General features: G+C 37.3%; 3 protein-coding genes across 3 annotated transcripts; 2 read left to right on the forward strand and 1 right to left on the reverse strand.

Annotated features, from left to right (window-relative positions):
• Nucleotides 1-253: 253 nt before the first annotated feature.
• Nucleotides 254-9202, forward strand: LOC141899258 (serine/threonine-protein kinase NIM1-like). The gene is made up of 4 exons (XM_074785446.1): nt 254-345; nt 2956-3409; nt 4412-4680; nt 6652-9202. The coding sequence occupies exons 2-4, from the start codon at nt 3145-3147 to the stop codon at nt 7414-7416; spliced, it is 1299 nt and encodes a 432-aa protein (XP_074641547.1). The 5' UTR covers nt 254-345; nt 2956-3144; the 3' UTR covers nt 7417-9202.
• An 11273-nt stretch (nt 9203-20475) lies between these two features.
• On the forward strand, nt 20476-23903 carry LOC141900372 (E3 ubiquitin-protein ligase RNF34-like). Its single transcript, XM_074787239.1, has 5 exons — nt 20476-20996; nt 21109-21408; nt 21666-21866; nt 21955-22174; nt 22253-23903. Exons 1-5 carry the CDS (start codon nt 20883-20885, stop codon nt 22417-22419), a joined length of 1002 nt encoding a protein of 333 aa, XP_074643340.1. The 5' UTR covers nt 20476-20882; the 3' UTR covers nt 22420-23903.
• Nucleotides 23904-25005: 1102 nt separating this feature from the next.
• On the reverse strand, nt 25006-27323 carry LOC141899507 (zinc finger Ran-binding domain-containing protein 2-like). Its single transcript, XM_074785868.1, has 8 exons — nt 27152-27323; nt 27003-27055; nt 26789-26894; nt 26623-26705; nt 26415-26494; nt 26116-26265; nt 25677-25852; nt 25006-25472 (listed from the first exon to the last, which is right to left on the reverse strand). The coding sequence occupies exons 1-8, from the start codon at nt 27241-27243 to the stop codon at nt 25310-25312; spliced, it is 903 nt and encodes a 300-aa protein (XP_074641969.1). The 5' UTR covers nt 27244-27323; the 3' UTR covers nt 25006-25309.
• Between the last annotated feature and the right edge of the window lie 558 nt (nt 27324-27881).

A 27881-nucleotide genomic window follows, 5' to 3' on the forward strand; every position in this document is an offset into this window, starting at 1 on the left:
TTAAAATGACGACTGTACGACATACGCCCCGACCCCGGTAGTACCTATTTCTTGAAAAATGCGTGATTTTTCTCCACAATATCTCAACCATATAATGTATCTTCGTTCTATATATCATTTTATATTTTCACTGAAATCAACGGAGTGAAGCTTTTGCGGTGAACAAAATCCGCCATTTCAGTGATATGTTTTATTTTTAAGTGGTGCTCGTTTCGTCAAATGTTTTGCACTTCATTTACAACTTGATTGGTGATGGGTACCCATGGTGATGGCGTCTATTTTCCTGCATTTTCCTGTTCATTCCACGAATAATAAGTATTTCTTGGACCTCGGAACTGCTTTTAGGTATGTTACATGTATGTTAAACCTATAATATTTATGTTTCTACAGATTAAAATGACTATAGTTGATACGAACGATCAGACTAGAATTTGAATGGTGTGTGAAATGTCAATGCAGTGTGAAAAGAATGAAATTCAACCATAATTTATTGATCGATCATGTGCTTTCTTAGTCAGACGACATTTAAGAACATGTCTGGCCGAACCCGTCAGTCCTTATTAATCAATCAAAATGCCATATTTTACAAATCTATGCTTATCTTGGTTTTAGGCTTGCTTCAGGCCAGCATCGCATGTGTTCTGTGACTGATATTACACCTTAAACTTTCACTGAGAACCTAAGTGTCAGTGGTATATCGCGATTGCGACCCCTGACACTAAGGTTCACACGAGCTCAGTACACACAGTATCCAGGTTGCGCGAAACGGCCACTTTCAGGACTGGGTGAACTAACACTCTGGTCTCCTTCCACTCCCTACCGCCCTACCCTTCATCTACCCATAACATCCAGACTGGGAGAGGGATCTTAATGGGTAAGAGACCACTCTCCCAGTCAGGATAATGTCTCAATTAGTAACAGACCACACAATTTATTCATCCTTAGCCTAGTACATGCAGTTGATAGTCTCCAGTGTTTTTGATTGTGACCTCTTTTCATAAAGCAACAAAACACATGTGAGATATATATAGTACAGTAGTATTACATTATTAGCGTACATGTAGTGTGACAAGTTTGGAATTGAAGACCAATCTAGCAGAATCGCTCAGAACGAACGCTTACGTTGTAGGTATGGTTCATACCATGTTCAAATTCAAGAAATTTTTCCCTTATTCAACTTGATTAAATGAGACTCTATCGTAATCCTTCCAATTGGTACAAAGCTGGTATAATATCGGATATTCCGTTATTGTGATTTTTGGGATTCTGTTGGGACCTTAATGAGCACCCTAAAAGTAAGCAAAATATCCCAGAAAAACAGGTCTTATCCATTGATAAATGGACCATAGGCCTAATCCTTAGGCCTATACGTTGTTTCTAGGTTAGTCCATCATTCTGAAAATAGCTTTCTTGGATAACTCGGAAGTTCGGCTGATAGTCGGACTAATGCCTATACCACTCTATTCTAACTGTATTCACAAATATCACTCATCAGTAGTGTTGTGTTAGAAACCAATCGAAATAACTAAAATGTGCGGTAACTATTTGCATTATTGATGTCTTTTAGCTCAGCTACATTCCATTTGACGTTATCAAAGTAAAGTTTACTATGAGATAAGAGAGTTACATGCTGTCCAGTGTCTACTCAGCATTCATCTGGTCTAATTGAGCTTAGATGCATTTCATTAGTCAGGAGCTTGCGAGGTTTTAAAAACTCCAATTATAGGTTTCCCTAGTTATACCTTAATGAAATTAACATTTGGGACAAAGACCTAGACCTATCTGGTACATTTTATGGTAGGTATAAGTTGATGGGTAGGCGCGTGCCTGAGGTGTGAATGGTGGTTTGTGGGTTTGTTATATAAGTTGTAGATGAAGCAATATAAATCAACAACATTGATTAACCCTTCTCCATAGTCTACTGATTGATCACTGATATCCCATATATACATGCATACATAGCCTATGTACATTCATAAACCATTTTGGATTGGAAGGAAATGTTTCCTGAAAATGAATATTTACCTTTTTACGATGGTTCATCAAGTACATGCTATTTCTAAAAATTATTCAAAAGAATTATTCAATCAGTATTCTTTACTATGAGTTAGATTAAAACTGTTTCTTATCGATATTTTCATTACTGACTGTTTATTGTCATGCAGAGATAGGCAAATTTGAAGCTTTCATATCTATTCATGGATTACTAGGTGTGTCCAACATTTTCACAATTAGAAAAAAACACTGAATAGCCTCTGCCTATGGGAATTCATTCATTGAGAAAGCTTCTTTCAATTATTGTGCGCTCCATGGAGACGTGCATGTTTTATATAGTATTACCAATGTCATTTTCTATGTTAAGCGATATGAAAAATTCCGGTTTTTTTCAATCTTGAAAAAAAAACAGTTCAGTGACGGGATTATTTAATCAAAGTTTCCAGTGAATGTGGAATGATGTGGGAGTTGAGAGCAGATCATATTTTATGCGGTAGCAACGTTTCGAAATCGTTGCCTGTTGGTGATAACGCAATTATCATTAGCAGAAAACGGTGACAGAATTAGAAAAAAAATGATTGTTGTCAACTGAATGCGACAGTGTCTATATTCATAGAAATTGTATAATGATTTCTCTTCACTGTAACTATCCAAAATTGAATTTCCAAATATCATCAATAATACATTTGTCCCAATGAAAGCGTTATATTTCACAACATATCGCTTCATAATTATTGAAATGTAATTTATGAAATCAATTGCATTTCGATGTTTTTATGGATATATTCACCAGTTCCAATTAAATGCATATATGCCATTCTACATTCAGTTCCGACTCATTACAATTACGAAAGGAAGCTAAGCTTTTAGCGACATGTGATTATTGTTGCTATGCAACAGGAGCGACGAGGATGGCTGCGATCTTTTGTGCTCACGTAAAGGTTTGCTTTTATTTTGCAGCGATCAGTACTCGAGAACAGGAAGTATCCATGGAGTCTATAGAAAGCGAAAGACGTTTAATTAACGAACATTGAACATTGCTCGGGACACAAATATACATAAATTTCATCAAACGAAATGTAGTCATTACGTCGTCTGTGTGGAAAGCATGTTTTTAACTGGTGCACTTCCTCGATTTCGTTTGTTGTGATGCGCGCAAAGAGCACGGACGGTGCAACGATGTCGATTTCGGAGCCGCGTTTAAACAGCAGGGGCTCGCTTGAAGAACAAGAAGAAATCAAAAAGGAACGCCGACTGACGGCGTACGAACGAGTCACCGAAGAGCTTACCAAAGATCAAAAAGCTTTAAAAGAACTCACTCTCGGAAAACGAATCGGATTCTACCGAATTCGCGGAGAAATAGGATCCGGTAATTTCTCTCAAGTTAGAATGGCAATACACGCTCTAACCAGGGGTAAGTTGAGGACGCTTTAATGTCTGAATAACGATGTTGTTAACCAACAATCATCTGGATAACATTGTGAAATGATCGATAGTGAATGAAATCTCTGAGAATCATATTTATGATTGGCATAATGTTTGATTTGACACGTTCACATATCAATTATGAGGAAATGATAGTTAAGACTCCCTGATATATTTGTGAAATAAGGTTAATTTAAGAGGTTGTAATTAGCAAGTAAGACAATAGAGACTGGTTTTATAAACAAGTTTCGACTTAACCCTGGGTTTACCATTAAACGATTGGTTAAAGTTGAAAGAGTCGAAACTTGTCTGTGAAGTTAGCTCATGTTGGCTAATTTCTGGTTAATTTAGTCGATAAACTTTTTGAAAAGAAGTTTTTGTCATGATTATATGAAAAAAAGGTCATTTGTTTCAATATTTTATCTTTAGAGCGCTATAACTGTCATGAAATAAAATCTCATCCCTAAATAGTGCACATAATGATGTATAAATCATTCAAAATCATTAAAGAATTCTTTTTTCTTCTACATTCACATCAATTTCAAGAGCCAATATGTCTAATGCAGAATGGCAGATTTTACGAATATCTGGCTGTCAGATGCACACCATTAATAGCGCCTCATAGCAAATTGCGTCTGTGCTTCGAGCACGTGATTTTAATGTGATTTAGCTTACAGAATGCGCTACTGTGCATTACCAAGCGTGGAAAGGTTTTTCAAATCCAATTAACTGCAAAATCTCCGCCAGAACTTTTCCATCATCGTATAACGTATTTATCAGGTGTCATGATGATTCTGCATTTCTTGAGATGAAAAAAAAACTTTCGTTTAAAAAAATTCTCAAGTGTCACAAAACTAGCGTTTTGTTGTACATGTATATTGAAAAAGTATTTCAAATCTATAATCAACCACTGATTTTTTCCGATGTCGATACCTTCTGATGACGTGCTAATTACGTATAACTGAACTCTTCTCTGTTATTCATTTAACAGAGAAAGTGGCAATCAAGATTCTCGACAAAACGAAACTCGACCAGAAAACTCAGCGTTTATTGTCGCGAGAAATTTCCAGCATGGAGCGCTTACACCATCCGAATATCATACGTTTATACGAGGTGATAGAGACACTAGCGAAATTACACATCGTCATGGAGTACGCTGGAGGCGGTGAACTGTTCACGAAAATCTCACAAGAGGGTAAAATGTCTGAACCGGAGTCAACACGAATATATGCTCAAGTCGTTGCTGCTGTTGAACACATGGTATGTACCGCGTACATGATCAATAGATGGGGTAATGTCATATTTGTGAAATTAGGTAAACCTTGATTTCAGTCAATCGTCAAAAGTACTGTTATCCCTGAACGAATGAATATAGCGTGTTTGTATTGATGTCGTTTTTGTTGTAGCCATTAAATCTGTGCTATAACTTTGATTTATTATTTACCGGTTTATATCGAGTTTTATTGCGGCTCGGAGCGAGAATATCTAAGTGCATTTATAGAGATCTGAACACGGACGTATATAAACACTAGTTCATAAGTCTGTGGTCTGGAAAGCAATTACATGGTATTAGTCGCCGATGATATTAGTGTGCGACGTATCTGCTATAGCGAATCACTTGTGTACACGTTAGAATTTCTCAAGCTACATCATTAAAAGTCGGATAATTCCCTAATCGGCATCGAAATGATGACTGATGAGTTTACATTTTCTTCATCATTCATGATTGCATGTATTGCATTTCTAAACGCCTCAAATCTCTGCAGAGTTTCATGTTTTTTGTTCATCTCAAATCAATTCATATTTCAAATGAATGCGTTGAAATTGAATATAAGCTCGGGTCCTCGACGCAGCACGTTCCCACCAGGGTATATCAGATACTACATTCATCGTGGGGGATATTTTCACTTGCATAAATCGTATTCTCACTAATTGGCGCGAACTAACTTTTAGCACTACTGACACTGCTGTGCAAAGGGTGTTCTTCCTGAAAATTGTATACATTCATCAATCTCGGGTCGATGCTACGATTTCAACCGATCCACTCTTTGGACATGACATTGTAAGTCCTTGCGGGTATATCGTATTCAATCCATATATTGTATACATATCCATCAACAACTAATCAAATATCATGTAATATATTGATTATTGATCATGGCATTAGACGCAACTTATTCCGGAGGAAGTAAAAAATCATCTCATGTTGATGAAGGCACGAGATTTGTTATCATCGGCCTTGAATAAGATTTGATCAAATTTGTTGGAATAATCTGTTTTTATGTACAATTCGGCCACAATTACGATATAATGACCAATCCATCTTATATATGATAGATCTTTTCCAATTTTTGACTTGTTTCGGTTGAAAGTGTCAAATAAGAAGTGATTTATGCAAGAATCTATTCTACGTTGTTGACAAAAGAGATATAAAGATTCTATTACTGTTTCCCTTGAATTAGTAGTAAAAATTGTAAATGTATGATGTCCACCATTACATCGAACACCAGCATTAATCACAATTCAAATTGTAGAGTATGGACCCCATTACGAATACGTGTTCTTTTCATCCGTCACCCGTACTGACTGTGACTGATGATGATGGAAGCTGTGTCAGTACGTAGAGGCGTGTCGGTATCGCTGTGGACCGTTGAGAAAATTGGTATCATTCAGTTCACCTTACTTCTGTTCAGATGAACTGATTGAATGTGTAGTTATTAACAACTGCGTACTATTAGATTACCCATCCCATTAACAGCCATGACAAATCCTTGATCGATTTCATGTCTTGGTTACACATGGCAACATACAATAATATCCTCACGTTCGCTTTGTTTGGGTTGCAGATATTTTTTCTTAGTGTTTCCTATTGATGTATGATGAGGCAATTTGAGTTAGAAATCTTGATGTAATAATTGATAGGCTTAGCCTTGGGGGCACCCCCGAACTTTTTACCTCGGTTAACAATTTTAGTACAATGATTTGGTAAGTGGTTGCTACGGTCACTCTTGGGTGACAGGAAAATTCTTGATATCAATCTCATTATAAAAAATTCAGACCCCCTTAAAGGACTTTTGACCTACAGTCGTCCTCGGTAACAGAAAAGCTGTTGTGTACACAGTACTTCTACTCGGATGCCCTTCCCCCTCCCCCTACCCTCATTCAAAAATTAGGGGCATCAACCTACCACTTTTCTAACTTTTTTTAATGAACTTTTCTTCTATTTTTCAGCATGATAATCACATAATACATCGTGATCTGAAGGCGGAAAACGTGTTTTACGCGAGTCCTCATTCTGTTAAAGTTGGTGATTTTGGCTTTAGTACATTCAGTCGTCCAGATCAAACACTAAATACATTCTGCGGATCTCCTCCCTATGCCGCACCGGAATTGTTCAAAGATGAAAATTATTACGGTGTTTACGTGGATGTATGGGCCCTGGGTATATTGTTATATTTCATGGTAACTGGAATAATGCCATTTCGAGCCGAAACCGTAGCAAAACTGAAAAAGGTCATTCTGGAAGGAGCATTTACGTTGCCGAGTTACGTGTCGGATAGTTGTCAGTTTCTTATACGTAACATTCTAAAACCACTTCCACACGATCGTTTTTCAATAGATGAGATCCGAAAATCGGAATGGCTCGAAGGGCAAGAATTTCCGGAGCCTTTAGAACAGTATGAACTGAATCCTACGCTCAATATCGGTATGTTAAAAGACGACGAGAAAGAAGCGCGAAAAGTTTTACTCGAACTCGGAATCGACAACGACCACATCAAACAGGTTCAAGGTCGTGATTCGCGGAGTAGCGTGACGGGTACGTATCGCATCGTTCTGCATCGTATTCACAAGAAAAACTCGAACATCCAGGAGACGATCGCGGAAGATGAGACGAATGCCAATCATGTACAAAACGGAATTAACGAAATTCCCCAACAGAGGCCTCCGGGTGCAATTCAGGATAAACGCACTTCTAAATTTTGTACGATTCTATAGACTTGGCCTTATCTAATGTTACGTGTCAAATAGCCTGTGATCCTTTTTCTAAAACTGTGTTAATGTTGTGTTATTGGTTATATATCTATTTTAAGTTTAATATTTATTGTGTATACTGAAACGGTACCAGTACCGGTATAATGAATGTCACTCTCCTCCCCACCGTTTTAGCCATGCAGGTCTAGGCTGAATACTTTTAAATCGCACAAGAAGTGCTCTGGTTTTATGACACTGATCTCAACGAAAATTGCGGGGATCGTATGACAGATTTTATAGTGACAGACTGACATCTTCTTCAATGCCGTTTGCGTTTACTGCATTTGATAATGAATCATAATTGTGAAAAATAATGTGACATACTGTCACCTTTCTGTTTTTCATATTACTTTGTGTATGTGCTATCAGCAGTGTTCACACTTGTCTGGGCTCACTTTATATGTATCAACATATCGAAGACTGGTTCTAATTTCTACCGATCACTGTTAGTTACAGTTCAACCCAATGTCTGATTTAATGATTCCAAATTTGGTCCTGGCCAGAGATGTCAGTGTGAATGCGGGCAGCTTGAGTGTGAATCTCACAATTTGTTGTTTTTCCAGTTTCATTAGAATCATGCAGTGTAGGCCTAATGTTTGCTGTTAATAATACTCTCTCAAAATCATGACAACTTAACCGTTCATTCTCTACCAAAAGTGTTTTTGTTCAAGAGTTATGTGTTTATATGTAGCACATTTTGGAGATGAATACATTATGTACAAATACCCAATATCCATTTGCAATATATTTGTTACCTTAAAAAGTCAAGCCACGAGTAATGATATCGAATGACATAATTATGATCAATTTCAAAATTTTCAGTTCATTCTATTTACTATTTTGGTGGTAAACCCCTAATGGTTACTCCTTTAGTCCAGAAATGTTAAAAACTTTATCAAAATTTGAATGGATGTTAAGTCTGCTGGCAGACAATGGTTAGACTATGTTGTGGCGACAAGCTAAGACTGTTATACATTAGATGTGATTAATGGTTTTTCGTTGAAAAAAGTATAAATTGTTTCAGTTTTGTTTGCCAAAACTATATACCGGTATACTAAATACTATCAAACAACAGGGTCTTTATTTTTCATTCAGTCATCTTCTGTACGATTTGTTCATCATAAAAACATCAAAAATAGTATATTCGTAAAGGTCCTTGACTTTTTTCTCAGTTCCCGTGGCAGCCTTTTAGAAAATTGACTTTTCACAAGAGGCTTTTGTCACATGTATGTCTCATTCAGTGCAATTAAGTTCAGAAGGCTGATCTATGAATTTTTGCTAAGACAGTACCCCGTTTATTGTTAAGATCATCAAAGAACAATTATAATTCACTATGCTTATTCACGACCGATGTCAGAGCATTAAAGATTTTAGGTAATGCATCAAAACTGGTGTAAGAATGTACTATGTGACATGAGCTTTCTTAGCCATTTCTACCACCAATGAATTACAAGAATAATCACGATACTTTTTAATAGCTCTTGTGAGTGGCCTTTTGCTCTTGAACTCAAATGAATTCCTTGCACAATACATTTAATTGTTGGTGAGATGTTGAAACTGCTGAAATTCATTGAAATGATGGGACCTTGAAATTGAACAGGAAATCACATTCTATGTTCTATATTTTAGCACTCTATGGGGCACAAATCACTGCGAGTTGTTAATCTATTATTGTTATGTGTACTATTTTTTCAGAGAAGATATATTTTAGACTGAGATATACTAATGAGGTTGTTTTTTTTTCATGGTATCAGAGTCTAGTCTTTAATTGTAATAACAGAATGCACATTGAAGCATGTGCAAATAAAGTGTAAACTTTTTAAACATTCCTGTTTTGAGCTTTTCCAATTCTTAGTGTTCGTCCATTTGAATATTTATTTAAAGGCTCTTTGGACCAGAATCAACTTTCAAGCTGGCTTTGTTACATTCCTATTCTCAAATCCTTGAAGAGATCATATCTGCAAAGAAATTCATCAGGCGTATGTATTACGTATTAGCTCTTATCGTTACAGCAATAGAAACGACTATTTGAAATCTTCCAATCAATGAATGAAGTAAAAACCAAGAACATGAATATTAATTTGCATCAAAATCAAACAATGATTTAATCATTTACTAGTAACAGAATTATGCAAAATACCATACATGCCGTTTCAAATGACCGATTATGAAAAATCTAAATCTTAAAATGCCAACGACGAAGTGTTAAGCCTAGCGCACATCGACACTGGGGTTGGAGACAACTAGTTGCAAGGCAGTTTTCGGCGCATGAGAGGAACTGGCTGGATACGTACGATCAGTTGCTTGAATGTGTCGATGTGAGCGAGCTAACGATTGGTAAGCGTCGATCTATCTCCAGTTCCAGCCAGTTGCCCATGTTCTACTTTTGAGCAACTGGTTGTACTCAATCGCAGTCATATCCGTCGATGTGCGCGCTCTGGATCTCGACATGCGCCATGCAGTTGCTGACCGGTTGTAACTAGATTTCGATGTGCGCGGGGTAATCGTTCGGTATCAACTAGTTGTCTCCAATCGCAGTGTCGATGTGCGCTAGGCTTTAGAAACATATCCATTAGAAAGCCGTAAAACGAAACTAACGACTCGAGGAAACATTAAACTGAAATGTTTTGACCGTTTCCTTTGGGATAACTATGAAAACTGCACCGATGCTCTCTTTCACCGGCCGCAGATTAGACATCCGAGCTACAGAACTGCTATGCGTAAAAATGACCGTAATGTCTGTTAAATGTGAACTTCGCGTTTTTAAACATTGTTAAAGTCATGCGAAGAAAAACGTAAAGATCAAAGTATACACAAAATCATAGTGTCTTGACGAGATGAAACACATATTGTTATGCGTCAAGTATGCGACATGTATTTTAAAACTGCCATCGTCAGAATTGACGAAATTAGCGCGGACGAGTTTGATAATCGAGCCTTGGTCGTTGAATTGCAATAGTTCTCTTCACAGAAGCAGTATGTGGCGGTATATTTTCCTTTCGTGAATTCGCGACAGCCTGCGCTGAAATTCAATCCAGGTATCTGATACGGAGAGTAACACACCCGTACTGTGGCTGTTATATAATCTAAAAATGAAGATATAACTGTATACAATAGATCTTCAGACTACTGATTAACGTACGAGTAATTGAGGTCTTGACAAAATTTCACACCATTCACAGATATCCCTGGCATTTAATAAAGAATATACGAGAGAAATCCCACATTAAATTCAGCCAAAGATGAAAAGTTCTATACTCGTTTACTATTGACATTTTCATGTTAGGCTGATTTATTCATTGTGGGATTTCTCTCGTATATTCATTTCACTTTATTTTAGGGAGGTGCGCCTGTAGCCCTTCTAGATCCACCCTAGGCCATATATAAGATGGGGAATGAATAACTGATAAATGATTGAAAATCTTCCCCATCAACACTTGATCGCAGTTTGATCGATGGACTGTCGCGCAACTACTTTAAACGTTGTATTCAAACAAAATTTAATATCACTGATCGAAATCAATCATCGATTTTGATAAAGCCTATATCGACAGCCGCTCAAATAAACGACTGAATTTTCTCCCGGATAAGATGGATTCATTTTATATAACATAGATTTCGTTGAATACTCGTTTACAAGTTCACCGCATTCGAATTTATCAATTCCTAACCGTTTTCTCGTTTCGGATATTGAATTTGGACTGCACAAGTCTCAACCCCTGGTCCACACGGGATAGGAACGATCTTCCATGGGTCGAATGGATATCCACAACCTGGATGATGAACACTTTCACAGTGGTAGCACATGATGCACAAACCTGAAATACAAATGTTGTTACTTTTTAGTGTATGGCAAGCATTTATTGTTGATTTTGGCGCATTCAAACTTCAGCGTATTAACGAAAGCTCCCAGTATCGGCCCTTCAAGCCATTTTCCGGTTCATTGAAAATTGCTGAACTAACTTCAGAGGTTAGTTGTAAAATATAGGCCTTGTAATTGCTTATCGATTCAAGCACACTCGAGGAGATCCGAGATCGCTTTGAAATTTCGATAGAAATAGTCGATGAAGTTTTTATTGTTTCATTGAAATTAACGCTCGATAATCTCAACAATGCTGTTGGCTCGCTACGTATCTTCATGTTATGTCGTCTGGCATGCAGTTTCACGAAAGCGGTGAACAGAAAATACAGAACTAGTCGTTTTAATCTTTAATGAGATACGGTCCGTTTTACTTTCATTCTATATCGTCGAAAACAACGATAATTGCTATATGAGTACAAATAGACAGTTTATTTCTGGAATAGTTTGTATAAGCGATGCGGAGAGCCTATTGCAAACCATACAACGTGTAAAGGATTTTGAGCATGGGGGTCACATTTCCCTCGCTCCCTGGTCAGAGATGTCTGGTTGGGTTACTCGTTGATTATCCCAACGTAACGTGTTATTCGTAATGATGTTAGCGAAGACCTACCATTTCCTGACGAGGGTGCGAATTGGGTACGGGCATGGAGTAAATAAGACTGTACTCCAAGGTACGCACGGTATATCGGTGAACCACATTCTGTCGTCTTACTGATTTTAATCCATTCCAAATGCCATGTCTCGCATATTGTGATCTTTCCAAATCAAATTCGGATGCTATGAATGTTTGATTCTTGTTAAATAAGAACGTGAAACTGTTGCGCGGGCAAATTGTTTACACTGTGACTAATTACTTTAGTGATATTTGCAGTAGAGGATCATGCACGCTATTATTCCATCCCATTAACTAATGCAAAACGAAAATAACGAATTATGAATTATTTCGTGAATCAACGTCAATGAGTTGATGTTCGTCGTTTTTACATTCGAGAACATGGCTATTTACCAGAATATGATTCTGTCGAGCGAAAGAGCATTGAATATCCAGATAATTAAGAATAGTGGCAACATAACGTGGTTCAAGGAGTCATACTGTGGATGTAATCTAACGACGCAAATGATTACAAACAGCTTCTCTTTCCCCGAGCAATTGCGGTATCTCTAAGACTCTGCAGTCACGCAAAAAAATGCGTGAACAGAATCTAACTTTCGGATGGTAATTTTACTTCTGAAGTGAAACAGGTGTCTTAAAAACATCTACCACGGAACGATATATGAGTGTGGGTTGTTTCAGTAAACGCGATCAAGTTTGCAAAATGAGGTTCAGTCAATCGACCGAGAATCATTTGTGACAAATAGCACGACAGCGTTTCCGCTTTCTATTTCCCTGATTCATGTCGCCGAAGAAAGTTGAGACGTATCGGATCATTGAATATGAGGTTCTTTTCATTAATTATTTCTGTTTAATGCGAAAATGTCCTCACAAGAATCTCTGCATCGTACGAGATAATGCGTGTATAGTCTTTTGGTTATGGGATTAATGTCTTAACTTCTCTGGTCGATTGAGGTGTACATATATCATAGTAGTGATTCTCTCCGAGAACAGGCGTCATGAATAAATCTGTTGCATCAAGTAAATCCCTCAACGCGCACATAGCCTAATAAATGGCCAGGTTTGAGAGTAAATGTGAATAATTTAGAATTGTGTTTAATTTCCGAATAGTCAATACGATACGAAAACTGAGAATCGGAAATCGGTATAAAAGCTAAGCTTGTAACTGATACAATTTGAGTCCTTAAATCCATTTATTCAGTAAGAAGTAAATATTTAATGGTGTTTTCCTCGCTTGCCGGGTTGAAGTCATGTTCTATCCTCGTCCGTAGAATTTAGACAAATCTCGTATTACCAAAGTCCAAAAGCAACGTGGGTATTTCCTCCCGGCATTTCCTTTTTCTTCTTATACATATATACTTCCCCTAGCGTTTTAACACTAATTCAAACGCCTAGCAAATTCGATTTAGCACCATATACAACTATCATCATCGATTGTTCAGCTATACGGGAATCGTCGGTGCGTCAGAGCGTCAGATTCTGTTGCCATTTTGTAGGATTGATTAAAAAGCATCTTATGTCGAATCAAGAATCTCGATTTTATCACGACTTGTCAGTTATCATTTGACATCTTTCGGAAACCGTGCAGTTCTTTCCCTCGAAGCAGTAGCAGAATTATACAGAGCTCTTTATTGTTAGAATAATCATAGCGATGAATTGTTTAAGACGTATAGCTAGACAGCATAGCGTATGAGACAATAGTTTTGTCTTATCGAATTCGACGAGTGTTATGACTTGCAATAAGTACCAATATTAGACGATCATGACGCGGAGAACGTTATTAGAAGGATCAGAACTGAGACAGTAGTGGGCCGTCGGCGGTTAGACGTGTTTGATAAAACATAGTGTCGAAAGAATCATAGAACAAGTTCACCAAGTGTTCTATTTTTTAGGAAGCAGAATTGTTCACGTAGCTGCGGGTTTTTCATGTGTGCACTTATCATTTCCATAACGTCATGACCAATGTAATGGTATGGCATCGCTGTCCCCGATAATATGCACGCTAAAAATGACAGTTGATCACCGACAAAAGAAAACACACCTATGATTTGTTACTGGATCAGTCTATGGTACGATTAAGAACGAAAGCCGATCTTACATGCTTAGACATAATCGGCTTTTGCAAAATATTAGCGCGGCCAACATCGAAGATAAGATCTGAGACTGGAAACCAATAATAACTGGCCATTTACGATAGCTAACTCAGAAAGCAATTTCAAGACTCTGCGCCTCTTGCCTGATAATAGAGAGAAATCTTTCGAGAAATGTTAATCATCAACGTTTTCTGGCATTACCAAAAGTATTCGTTTATACATCGTCTGTGTATTCGTCATAATTACATATCTATTTGCCTTAGTTCTCTCGCGAATTGTCATCTGGACATTGGGCAATAACGGAAAGTACCTCAGACACAATGTATTTATACAAAAATACACGAGCGGTCGATATGAAACATAAACCGACAAATGAACACACACTTGTATTTGGTAAAAGTAATCTCCGTCTAAAATCGACCAAATGACATTCGCTGGTGTAATCGGTGCCCCTAGAGTGTAATACATCTTTCCAAAACTTCTTATCTATTCATTAACACCGTGCCGCCACATGCAATTATAGTCTCCCAAAACTGTCGTACGGCACAAACGCCGCAACTGTACCGCACTGTTGCTCAACTCGCGAAGCAGATCATACAATTTGCACTCTCGTCAATTTTCCCGTATCCTCTCGGAATTATGAAAATTCCAATATCGAGCCGAGTTCGTTCGTGTAGAAAATAAACACGGACGAATGGAAATATGGGAAAAAATCGCAAGTAATATGCAGGTGTGAGACACCGAACGGTTCACGATATCCAGGTAATGTACGCAGAGTACACTTGCGTTCCATTAGATTTACACCGCTACGAACATTTTTTGAGCATTTGCGAGGTGGTGGTTTCATTTCTATCCAATAAAAATGACATCAGAATCCCATTTGCTCCATATCGACGGACTAATCATCCCTGACATTCCATCAAAGCAAATTGAGTAAACTTAGAAAGCATCGTTTTTATCAAAAAGTTCCAAAACCCAGAAGAGAAATAGATTTAGCTTTATCGAAATATGGTTCGTGCACTTTTGGTGTATCTTGAAATCTAAATGAACCATAGGCTAATTTACCTAAGGGCTAAAACGTTTCTGGAAGTCAAGTCATGCATATTCGATGCAAAACGTGACAAAACATGCGATAAAATGAATCTTTTCGGCATCCTCGAGCCACTCACCTATTCTACCAATCCCCTCTCGTTATAACCGATTGGAAATGAAGAGCCTGGCAGTGTTTGAGTTTTATGAGCTTTGTCAAAAGATAACTTTATAAAATGGGAGAGATTTTTAACGACGGCAAACGCCCGGGGAGTGTTATCAAGTCAAATCAACTGCAATACAGCGTATCCATCTTGCTCCTAGTGAATCCCGTGAGTCTGATGAAAATGTTTTAAATCATCTTCTTATCTAGTCATCAGAAAACAGAGTACACTTAGAAAAACTTTCTATTTCTATCGACTTTCCCGCGGGAAAATGCAAACGTAAATGATAAATGCAAAATAGCAAACATTAATTTTAGGAACGTTATTCTTAGCTAGAAATAACTTATCCGTGCCTTTTCGGGCATCCATTCTATTGTGGCTCTTTGCATGCTTTCTTTTTGAGGCAAAGCCTACGAAATCTCTACCCCCCCCCCCCCAAAAAACAAAATATAGTTCTTGTAACTTGCGAGGTAAAAAAAAAAACGAGAGAGCGGTTGTTATCGTACGCTTCAGGGAGCAATTTAACGAGATGAAATATAAGAGGCCAGAAAACACAGACTGTCTCCAAATAGCTTCACAAATAATATGTCACCACCGATGATAAGGCCGATGTGTTTTCGTGTTATTAGAATTGCTGTCTATACAGTTGACTACTAGTGTTAGATATCTTACGGATGGTAGATTGAGAAAAAATATTTAACATTTCCCAGATTTACCGACTAGACAAGACTAAAAACAAGACTGTTTCATTTATTTCATCATTAACAAAGTGAAGGTATGGAATACAAGGCAATTGATTTGAGTTGATGCCGCATATTCTTCACTGATTTACATACCCGCCCGTTGCACTATGTGCGGACGTAAGGCATTTACTTGATAGTTAAGAATAATATCAGGAATGTTTCAATTTCCGCAAATCTACCTCTAAGTGGCCTAGAAATTGATGAAATATATAAACGTTTCCAATCGGAGGTCACAGCTGAACTAAGCCGTGATAATTAAGGAATAGTCCTGTTAGTCATTGTCTGGAAAGATCGTACATCGAATCATGGACTCATTCCTTTTAGAGTCCACGATCGGATTCACGTGATGTGTTGCCGAGTAATTTCCACCATTTACGTACTACAAAGAAAAGCTCGCCTTAACACAGCTGGGATATAACTTTTCTACTCTGGTCACCTGACACTAATTAAAGCAGATACCATGCAAGTTCGTGTATTTTTTCCAATAGAATAGCTGAAAACTATTCAAATAAGGGAATAAAACAGAATGTGTTATGAAAAGTTCAAAAAAGTGCTTTGAGAAAAAGAAAGGCGACCAATTTTCAAAATAACGTTAAAAGTATTATTTACCTTTAGAACACAGTTCTGCAAGAAAATAAAGTAGCAGAACCAAGCATCGATAAAGTAAATCCATATTTAATAAGCACTGTCAACCACTATCCATCGTAGCACGACCAGCACTGACAGCAGAGGTGAGTCGCGCCGTGACTTCATAACATTAAGCGTCGAGTGAACGGATGAGAGCTAGTTTCTATTTCACAGGGTAATGACACTTGTTGAAGTCCGAGGCTTCATCTATCATATCACCTCTCAACATCAGGCACAGATAGCTTTAATTGGGTTCACTAATTATATCAAGAAAGTGTTAATGATGTTGGCGAAAGAAAGTCTTTATCGATCATTCTAAAACATTATTGAAAATTTATTGATTTATTGATTGACGTACTTAATGTTTATATTGATATAGCTTCGACGACTTTCAAATTTCGCAGCAGATAAAATAACTCGATCAAAACAAGCTGATTTGTTGATATAGGCTTAGTCACACAATTGATCTCCACCTTCTTTCATTTCTTCTCGCTATTTCTTCTGCATTTAGAGCCAAGCTAATTTGCATCACGTGAATTTTGATCTATTGTCAACCCTGAAACATATGATTTTCTTTTTATTAAGTGCATTTGAAACGGATCCGTTCCCTTTGCGAGATTGTTTTTCATCCAATGCTCGGCCAGCTTCTGAGATGTAACTAATCGGATTACAGTATATGGTGTCGAAATACCTTTCACTACGCATATTTTCTGTACGTAACTCTGTTGATTCATAAGATCGCACTGTAGGCCGCAAAATTGATTCAAGGCGTATTCACTGCGATTGAAAGCTCCTGAATCTATTGAAATGACTGTTCGTATATATTATCTCAGTTGCTAAGGGAAAATTATAAAATTCAAACTTAAAGCACTTGATAAACCCTCTTTCTCTTCCACAATAATTGTTCATCTTTTGTTTAGTTCATATATGAACTTCATTTTACTTACCAGTCATGTTTAGTCACATGTTTTTAACTCCCGATCCGAAGTGTCGATTTACTTAGTAACAAAGAATCAAAGTCTTGAAAAACATCAACAGATTTAGAGGAAAAAGAGATAAAAACCAACAGCTATAATTATTCAGAGGTGTAGCGTTGTTTGGTTTCCAACCATGGATGAGAGGACTTAGTGTGGAGAGAAGATCAAGCATATTTTTCTCTGTCGGTGCGAAAGCTGAGATCAGAGTGATTTGCGAATTAAGGACTCCGCAAAGAACGGATATTTCATTATTGTGTTCACGTACCTAACTGTTACGCCTAAGTATAGTTACAAGGTTAACAGATTGTTTTTCGTATCATTACCTTATTTACGTTATAAGCAACCGTTTACATATTGATAATGGATTAAAAATATTTGAAACTTATAGTTGGAATATTAGCAAAACGGTCCAATCAATAAGAATGTCTATCCTTCAATAGATGTTTCCTGTTCTATAGTTATTTGATGAATTATAATGCGATGAGTTACGCAGAGATCCATGTCTCCCATCTGTTTATCTGCACACGTATAAATCAGATGAATCTATTCAATTACGAAGAAATATCAATCACTTTGTATCGGCCTTGCGTCAAAATGACTGTCAGGCTTTTTACACGGTCATTTTTGACTCGTCGTCTCTTGAGAGCTGTTGTGTCGCTCGATATCCGACAACTAGGCTTAATTGGAATTTTACGGGGATCAATGACAGTAATGAAGGGACCGCTCTGGTGTCTGTCGCGAACAGTGGATAATATCACCGGCTGTAGATTTTATCATCGGACCATCAGGGTATAAGCCCGACTGAAATGACTGGATAAAGTTACATATCAATGTTCAATGAGAGCCGTTCTCCAATAACATCACCAATCGCAAAGGCGACGTCGTTTTTCTACATTTCTTATTAGTTTTCTTTATACTTTTTGTTTGCTTAACGTCGGAAAAATACGTGTTTGGAAAACTAAAACATTTTCATCTTGAAATGCATGCTTTTTTGTATTACGAAATCCTGTTCCCTATATTACCTCCCTACGTCTAACGTAGCCCATATTAGTAGTTATCCATTTGTTTTATTTGGTTAATTTTGTTTCCCCTCTCTTTGCATAGTGCTTCATAGTCCGCTGAAGTTATTTTTAATCGTACCATTGAATCAACTTCAAGCGTCTATAATTCATAAATCGAACTAAATGCGACATCCTCGGCAAATAAAGTGTTGATAGATCTCTTCGAAATCAAACATTTCTGCTCGATTCGCAGACAGAATCAAACAAATGAGAATAATTTGTGTAGCGGCTCCCGATAAAATTTTTCAATAAAGAAGATGATAACGTCAAGAAAACGTCCTGGGGTGCATGGAAGAGCTTCCCTATCGTAAAGCTTACTGACGTTAATGTACACGTTAATTTTGGTTCCGGTTTCCATGAATATGCATTGCATTTCTTGAGATTACCGATACTTCGTTAGCTCTATCAAGTCTTCATCATGTAAATGTAGTAATTTATTCATTATGAGTGTTTGAAGTATATACAGCTGTATGTATTCTCTGCAGCGATAGTTGGACATTAGCGATAGGTCTGATGAATGGTAAGGTCGGTGGCGTACGACCTGAGAAGCGCATCTTGGTTAAATTACCGTACTCTTGGCTCGAACTGCACGGAATGTTTTGTCACCATCATCCCAAACTCTATACAGGCGTGCGTGATGAAACCGTATCTATTATTTAAGTCGAGCGGTCGATGATAGTTTTATGTAGCTAGGTGACCACAGGTCATGTAATTACCGAGCGTGGCTTGGTCGAGCACAGAAATTATCCAAGGGGATTTAATGACAGTAATGAACATATGGATGCCTATATATATATATATATATGATATGTGGTACTAGACATGAATAATTAATGTGGTACTTTCCTTTTGTAGATCGCCACTCAAGAAGAGAAGGGTCGGTATTAGGAATACTCCCTGCAAGGTTTTGACAATGTATGACCCCACAAACAGCGAATTACTTTTCAACATATCACTTGCTCTCAAAAAGTACATGCTTGGCATCTGACACATTCTTCTTGATTAATATAGCTATTGATTATTTCTTCTCACAAAGCAACTTGAGAAATTTCTCATAAACTGTCGATGTACAAGACAAGTACAGGTTCTCATAGACGTTTTATACGGAGAAATATATTGTCATACTAATCGAGTATTGCTGTAACACCGAGGCCTGGCCAGGAGGAATATCAGTCAGAAACCCTTTTTGTATAGTAAACAGTTCCATTCATATCGTGTACAATGGAATTAGTAGAATCATTCCTCACAATGTCGTCCCGTATTGACATTCGCTAATGTGTTGGCTTGTGCGCCAACACCATCATCGATTACGAATTCATATTCTTACTAGATGTTGCAAAATGCGATCTAAAATTTTAATAAGCAACTACAAGAGAATGAAATCTAAGTTATCGGTGAACGGCGCCCACGCCAGCGGCCTGCAACCGTGATTGGACAACGGTTTACGTGATTAAGAAAATGTTATTTGTTTGTTGTTTGTGCAGACAATCAATGCGGGATTCCGGCTATGAGTGAAGTCTAAACATCAACGATCTTTGGCGGATTTCCCTTGGAACCGGCGTTAGGCATCCGGCCATAAAAAGCGCTTCTTGAGCCGATCGGTGGTGAACGGAACGAGTTTGAGGCTTTTCTGTCGGATGATACAATGAACTGAAATCATCCATTATGGTCATTTCATGTATCATCGTCGGAAAATTGTAAAATTTGAAATTTACTCCGGGTAAACGAGACTTACGTAAGCGGCAAGTCCGATCTACCAAATACGCGTTATAGCGTCCCTACCCTGGAAAGTGAGGATATTCCAATCGCCTGGCTCTGCATCATCCGATCTAGTAATAACTTCGATAGATTATTCCGGGTTTCCTCAATCCTTCCCATATTTCTTTCGTTTTGATGTTTTTAGGCTTTCACTAGTCCTGTTGATATTGTCGTTGTAACACTTTGGATAATACTACTCTTGAAATATTAGCGGTAGCCAAACAGGAGAGAGAGAGAGAGCTGGGCGCAGTCTCTTTAACTCTCTCCTAAATTGGACAATTCTTCCTTCATGTTGTTGTTGACTTCCAACCATCGCCGTGGCGTATCTATCTATTCTGTCACACATCATGTCCACGTTCTATTGAAGTTAGATTTTAACGTTTTTTAAAGTTGCAATTGTCTAATCTGTTATCGTTTGTCTATATGGATTGAACACGCAATTTATTTGATAAGCTGCTGATAAATAAAGATTTAGAAGGATAGGTCAGGATTAATTTTTACGAATGGGGTCTGGTAATGTGAAACTGGCAAATACTGCAGAATTGTCAAATATCACTAAATTAACCATGACATCTTGTGAAAACTGTTCAACGTCGTTCAACATATTCAGAAGGAAGGTATGTTTTCATTAGCTTATTTCGAGCAAGGCATTCTAACACTCCGTTTAACTATAGTCTGTTATTCATAGGTCATTCAATAATTTCTGAAATGAGTTTTCTATTTTTGTAGAAAGAATGCAATGAATGTCACAAACAACACTGCACTGATTGTCTAGTCAAAGAGCCGTCGCGAGCGTCCAATCGGAGGCGCTGTAACCGATGTCGTATATTGTCGTCGGGGACGCTGATGCGACGCGATCTCGTGCAATTGAAAATAAAACATCTCCGAGAATTCCTACACAGGAATTGTATACGTACGGTGGATTGCAAGGAGAAAGACGACCTAGTAGAATTGATATTACTACATTACGGAAGTGATGCCTATCACAGGCAAAGGGTTGAACACGACCGAGAGGTGCTAGAGCTTAGGGTAAGATTAATAACGTGTAGGCCTACAGTAAACCTCACCTTACTCGGACATGCCCAACTCTTAATTTTAACTAACTCTGACAAAAACCAAATAATTTAGGTGATTTCCTAACTTATCTTAACTCGGGCTTCACTTACCTCGCACTGATTTTGTCGGTCCTAGTTTGTCCTAGTTAGTTAAAGGAGATTTACTGTATTACTACAATTCAGATATGAGAATTTTTATTATATTTTGTACTAACTGCATGAATATTCCAGGAGCGAAATCTGCAAGATTTTAGTCAACAAGATCTAACAGAGAATGAAGAAGCTCCGCCGGTGAATGGTGAAGAAGAAGACATTGCTATAAATGAAAATGAAGGTGTAAATGATAGTCCAATAGCTGAAGCATCTTCTAGTGAGGATTCAGAAACACCGGTGCATGAACAAGTATTAGAAACTGACACTAACAGTCTAAATGTACGTCAATTCAATTTTTCTATGAGTAAATGAATGAAAATGTTCCGACAGGTTTCAAAATAAGATGATAATTTCTATTCTTTTTTAGAATGTTAATGTACCTAGCACACGAGGAACATTTTCAAGAGGAAAGCGAATGAAAATAGATGAAGTTATGTCGGTCAATCAAATCAGAGATTTAAGCGTTAAACGACTTAAAGAACTTTTAACTGAGAATTTTGTTAATTACAAAGGATGTTGCGAAAAGGGGGAACTTGTAGATCGTGTAATCATGCTATGGAGAGAGCATCAAGTAATCAAAGCAAGAGGTAATTGATATTCTGATTATAACTATTCCACCACTCTTTATGGACTGCTCTCTAATTGATTTGCCATTTTAATTTCAGTGACCGATGATGACAGTACATGTAAGATATGTATGGATGCAGCAATAGACTGTGTACTATTAGAATGTGGTCATATGGTTTCATGTACTGACTGTGGTAAAAGGCTTGCCGAGTGTCCAATTTGTCGCCAATATGTCGTTCGTGTGGTTCATACCTTCAAGGCCTGACCAATGTTTTAACTCCGTTACGGCAGCGGTTTTTTTTTGAGACTACAAATTTTCAGTACAGTTTTATGTTTTGTTAGGTTTAACCTATGATGTCAAATAAGTGTCATTTTCGTTGTATGTACAACTCTAAATATTTGTTGGATCTACATACATTAATCCTTGCGTAAGTCGGATCTTTTGGGACTGAGAAAAACACTCCGCCTTGAAAAGTCTGACTTTGAACTAGTCAGATTTAGAGCCTTTTTCCAAAAACTACGACTCGAGAATTAATTTCTGTAAACGTAAAAATTTACATCTACGAGAAATGATTTAAAAACACTGAAATATTTCGGGTTTATTTTTCTATTCTAATGCACTAACCCCAACTAAAATAACGCCTGTTGGCATGAATCGTTGATTTCAAGCCAGGAATAGGGAAGACATCGAACTACATTATGGGATGAAAATAGCCCTCCTACTTTTGGGGAATGATTTACAACCGATTTTTATTTTGGGACCAAGAAAAGTAGTACGAGATAAGCGAGTTTCCGACTAATAAAATCCGACTGGAATCTCTTTGAAAAAGAGACTGAAATTGGGACCATCAATACTCATCCGATATAAGCAATTATCCGACTTTCGCCGATCCGACTTACGCAAGGTTTGCTGTATTTTCCACGTGCTTATTTAGTTCAATTAGATTTTTTATGAAACAATCATACTGCAAATTAATATGGATAATGATGATTGCCCGGAAGATGGTAAACATTGATATAATCAAAACTTCTAATTTATGGTTCACGTTTTATGTTCAATGCTTCAGAACGTATCTTAAATTGACAACTGGAGCCAGACGTGTACATGTTTCCTGTTTCATTGTATGACTACCAATTATCCAGTCAGGAATGAGTATATTGGCAGAGGTTAGATTTTAGACATCCCTAGTGCCACGAGACATTTTTATTGAGCGAAGTTGGCTTCAGCGTAGACTGATATTTGTAATGCTAAGTTCACACACACGATTTTTCATCCAGGATTCTAACAGTTGAGCTCAACCATTTTAGATGAAATCTATGATAAAGTTCTATCGAATTAGTTCCCATGAATGGATCCTGTTCAGATATATTCCTGGTATCTGGCGGTTGTCTATCTTATCTGACACTTAGTGATTTTGTGTGAACCTATCATTAGATATATATGTAGTTTCAATGAGCTATGCACAACTCAAACAATGTAGTATTAAGTACTTAGTGACATACCAGTACTAGTACTGAATTAAGTACATTGTCTTCAGTCAAGTTGCTCTTTTATTTGAGAATAAGAATGGTGCCTAACGATATTCTCAGGGGCTAATTTCAATTTACAGTAGTTTTCATTTTCCAGCTACATGTAGTAATTTTTATGTATTCTGGCGATAGGCACTAATGTCTATTTATTAATGGATGAGACCTGTTTTTCTGCGATATTTTGCTTACTTTTTGGGGTACATACCTCATTTATGTCTTAACAGAATGCCAAAAATCGCGGACAACAACTGAATATCCGATATATTTCCAGTTCTGTACCAATTAGATGGATTGGCAAAAAGACTCCTTAAGTCCAGTTGAATGAGAGAGAAAATCCTCCATTTTGTCAAATTTCTTGAATTTTTACATTGTCACCATGCCTACGAAATGAAGTTATTTTTCTTGTGGGGTCTCAACAACTAAATCAGGGTGGCGTAGGCATGGTAACAATGTTCAAATCCAAGAAATTTGACAAAATGGAAGATTTTCTCTCTCATTCAACTGGACTTAAGGAGTCTTTTTGCCAATCCATCTAATTGGTACAGAACTGGAAATATATCGGATATTCAGTTGTTGTCCGCGATTTTTGGCATTCTGTTAAGACATAAATGAGGTATGTACCCCAAAAAGTAAGCAAAATATCCCAGAAAAACAGGTCTCATCAATTAATAAATAGACATTAGTACTCGAGTCTACATGGCAAGCAATGATATTTTTGTATTCAATTAATGGTCACATTCCATCAAATCAGATGCCGATTTCTGCAAAATAAGAACCTCACCAGTAAGAATGCCTATACTCACACTGCAGTTCCATTGATGTTATTTTAGTTTTAATGTGTATACATGTAATTACAAATAATTGGAATAAATATTTTTAGAAATAACTGTTCATATCTGCCTGGTTCAGTGTAGCTGATTTGCTTAAGAATCTACAAAGTTACTCCTATCCGAGGAAAGATGAAGTCAGCCTTATTCAAGTGCCAGAGCAAATGGCGTACACATAAAATAGTATAACTTTGACCCCCTCCTCATTTCAAAAGAATGTCCTCATTGCACTAAACCCCTTGTCCGTCTGAAGTGGGAAGGACGGTGTCTACATCGTAACAGCCCTACTGAAGTATAAAGTTTACAACCCCTCTAAACCATCATAGCTCCCAGAATTTCTGTCAGGCCACTCGTACGCATTAACAGGAAATTCTCCAGGACATAAGGTTTTATCTGCACAGGATCAGTAATAATGGTACCAGTGATAGAAAAATTCAATGAAAAATTTATTTACTTTTGATGAACAACATTTATTATGTAATTTCAAAGCATACGCACACTCACATTGACATAATTTAGACAAAGTATTGAAAACAAGAATATAGTACACGTAGATCAGTTAATCGCACTGTCATGACACATTTTCATTAGTTCCTTCTCCCGTGGTCATTATATCTGAAAAATTGAGAAAAGAGCTCTACAGATATTGCAACTTATTAAAACCGGTGCGTACTATTCATCTAAAATAAATAAAGGCATCATTCTCCGGATTAACATATTACTTTAAAGAAAAGAAAGTACAAATGCATATACTTAAAACAAACATAAATACACATTTAACTTGATATCAAATAATATCTAATTCAAACACGCCGGTTCAAATATTACAAGGAGAATGAAGGTTTTTAAAAAAGAAACATCCATGTCAAACCTCGACCGTCTATCTCTTGGCGATTGTGATCTTGAACGTGATCTCGAATATGAGCGTCCCCTTCTGCTGCGGGAATTCCTAGAACTTGACCTAAACACATACAATATACGATTACAAATCCGAAAATGCTGTAATACACATCACCGTTCAATTCAGACGTAGTTTTCATCTTGTATTAAACATTATTCACCGGTTTCAGGTGGTGACTGTCAGTCACAGCTACACTAGCAAAATGATGCCATGAGAGTTTAGGAAAAAAGATAGCGACCTTTTTAACCTTATACCCTCGGTTACCTTGACCTAGATCTTGATCGACTGCGAGAATACGACCGAGACGATGACGAGCCAGATCTCGATGAGCCGGACGACGGCGAACGTGACTTTTCCTTCGTTGCACCAGGTTTTGTTTCCGTTACATCGGAAGAAAGATCATATTTACTAGAATCGGCATTGTCATCATCATCATCATCCTGGAATGAGGTATTGGAACAGAATTTGTATATAAATCAGTGGCAGAAGACTTACGAAGACCCTCAAAATATCAATTGCCGCTTAGATATACAGGTACTTTCTCAAAAAGGGCAAAATGTTATCGAAGATAAATCAAAAAGAGCGCTGTCGATCAAAAGCTCTGTCAGAATGCCTTTATATTATCAATTTGCCATAAAAACATTTCGTAAGAGCCTCAGATTTTGATCCTGATCTGGAGGAATTGTGAGGATTGTAAACTCACATCATCTGAGTCTAATTTATATTTTGATATGTCTCCATCATCGTCATCATCTTCATCATCATCATCCTCTTCATCTTCATATGTATGATTTGTTTTCGCTATTGGTGGATTTTCCGAGCTTAAATTTCTCTTTTTCTTCCGTCTTCCAAACTTCAAATGAAAAAAGATCATTTTGTCATATTATTGTGGGATTCTCATCTATAAATTTTACCATCATTACACAAATATAGTGCCTCATCAAAGGCTTTCGATATCCAGTTGCATTGAGAGGTATTTGTGGAATATTTTCTAGCCCTCACCTCGTCAAATTCATCATCAGAATCTTGCTTCTCTTTGTATTCGACAACTTCATCTCTTTCCATATATCCTCCTCCATATCCTGCAATGAATAATTGAAATGAAGGTACATTGTATATACTACAAGTATAAGCAAATCTTTACTTTTTGTATATTATTCACAAAAAAGGATTGTTACCATGAATTTAACGTGTTCTTAGAGGTTCTTACCTGTCCTTGCTTCCAGTTTACCATACTTCGGTGAATTACACATGTTGCATGTATTTCTCCTTGCCCAATTTACGTTTCCACACCTTCAATAACAATCCATTCAAAACAGATATCAACGTAAGTAATAAACAGGCATCAAAACAAATTTAATCACACAGACACCTACATTTTACATTGCCAGTCATCGGCAGTGAATAACCCTTTACTTCGGTCTGCAGCAGCCTTTCCAATTTCAGAACCTCCTTTTTTATAGGAACTACCTTCCATCTTTTCTGTTCAAGAAATTACAGCCCATCATGGACATGGTATTAATTGAGTCAACCCAATATCGCAAGCCAAATGATATGCAGAGTCCAGAGTAAAATAAGCTGTGTGCCTACCTTTACCACAGCGATTGCATTTTGTTCGTTTTGTAAAATTAACATTTCCACATCTTAAAAGGAAACCACAGACTTAATTAAAGTTGACAATTCAATAAAAATTGATTGGAATTTACTTCATCATTGACATATTCGATTTTGAAAATTACGTTGAGTCGGAACAAATCCAATCTCCTTCACTTGGACGGAATGCTTTACTTCCTCCTCCACCTCCTCCTTTAGATGATGGATCAGCAGCCATTGAAAAATTCTACCCGCTCCTCTATTATTCTGACTTGTTATAAATAAAAAGGAAACAGGTTAAACTGCAGCTATGCAGCATGTCCCGTGAGAGGACCTGGGGCCTGTGACGGGACATCCTTGTCCCGTCACAGGTCCCGATGGAAAATGAAAACTTTGCATTTCATAGACGAAATGTCGAAAGAAACTGCACTCGATCGGTTACTATATACACTCAAAATAATGTTAAGAACATGTTAATAATCGAAATTTGTTCGTAATTTTATTATTTCAGATCAATGATATCATCAAATCGAAACATTAAATGTAATAATGAAGATCGGATCAAGAGAAGACAGAACCACAGCTATCGAAATTTCAATTTTTAGTGTATAGACTGACTCATACTATCGAAAATAAACTGAATGTATCTTGACAATTTTGGTGCCAATGGTGTTAGTAACCGTTTGTTAAGCGTTACACTGCAAACAAAAGTAAAAGTGGAGGGGGCAACTTAATGGCCCTAGATCACTCTCGAAAGAGAGAATTCAAAAGAGGACCCGATTCAACACACTGTCCCGTGAGAGGACCCGATTTTAAATACTGTCCCGTGAGAGGACTCGATTCAATACACTATCCCGTGAGAGGACCCGAATCAAC

The sequence above is a fragment of the Tubulanus polymorphus genome, chromosome 2 (genome assembly GCF_964204645.1).
Source record: "Tubulanus polymorphus chromosome 2, tnTubPoly1.2, whole genome shotgun sequence".
In the NCBI taxonomy this organism is placed as follows: domain Eukaryota; kingdom Metazoa; phylum Nemertea; class Palaeonemertea; order Tubulaniformes; family Tubulanidae; genus Tubulanus; species Tubulanus polymorphus.

Excerpts from the sequence above, each read along its gene's own strand:
- LOC141899258 (XM_074785446.1), top strand. The coding sequence starts at position 3,145 with ATGCGCGCAAAGAGCACGGACGGTGCAACGATGTCGATTTCGGAGCCG. Across the intron at positions 3,410-4,411 it reads AATACACGCTCTAACCAGGG|AGAAAGTGGCAATCAAGATT; the intron begins GTAAGTTGAGGA and ends TTCATTTAACAG. Across the intron at positions 4,681-6,651 it reads TTGCTGCTGTTGAACACATG|CATGATAATCACATAATACA; the intron begins GTATGTACCGCG and ends TCTATTTTTCAG.
- LOC141900372 (XM_074787239.1), top strand. The coding sequence starts at position 20,883 with ATGGGGTCTGGTAATGTGAAACTGGCAAATACTGCAGAATTGTCAAAT. Across the intron at positions 21,867-21,954 it reads CTGACACTAACAGTCTAAAT|AATGTTAATGTACCTAGCAC; the intron begins GTACGTCAATTC and ends ATTCTTTTTTAG. Across the intron at positions 22,175-22,252 it reads TCAAGTAATCAAAGCAAGAG|TGACCGATGATGACAGTACA; the intron begins GTAATTGATATT and ends TTTTAATTTCAG.
- LOC141899507 (XM_074785868.1), bottom strand. The coding sequence starts at position 27,243 with ATGGCTGCTGATCCATCATCTAAAGGAGGAGGTGGAGGAGGAAGTAAA. Across the intron at positions 27,056-27,151 it reads TGGATTTGTTCCGACTCAAC|ATGTGGAAATGTTAATTTTA; the intron begins GTAATTTTCAAA and ends TTTCCTTTTAAG. Across the intron at positions 25,853-26,115 it reads ATAAATTAGACTCAGATGAT|GATGATGATGATGATGACAA; the intron begins GTGAGTTTACAA and ends ACCTCATTCCAG.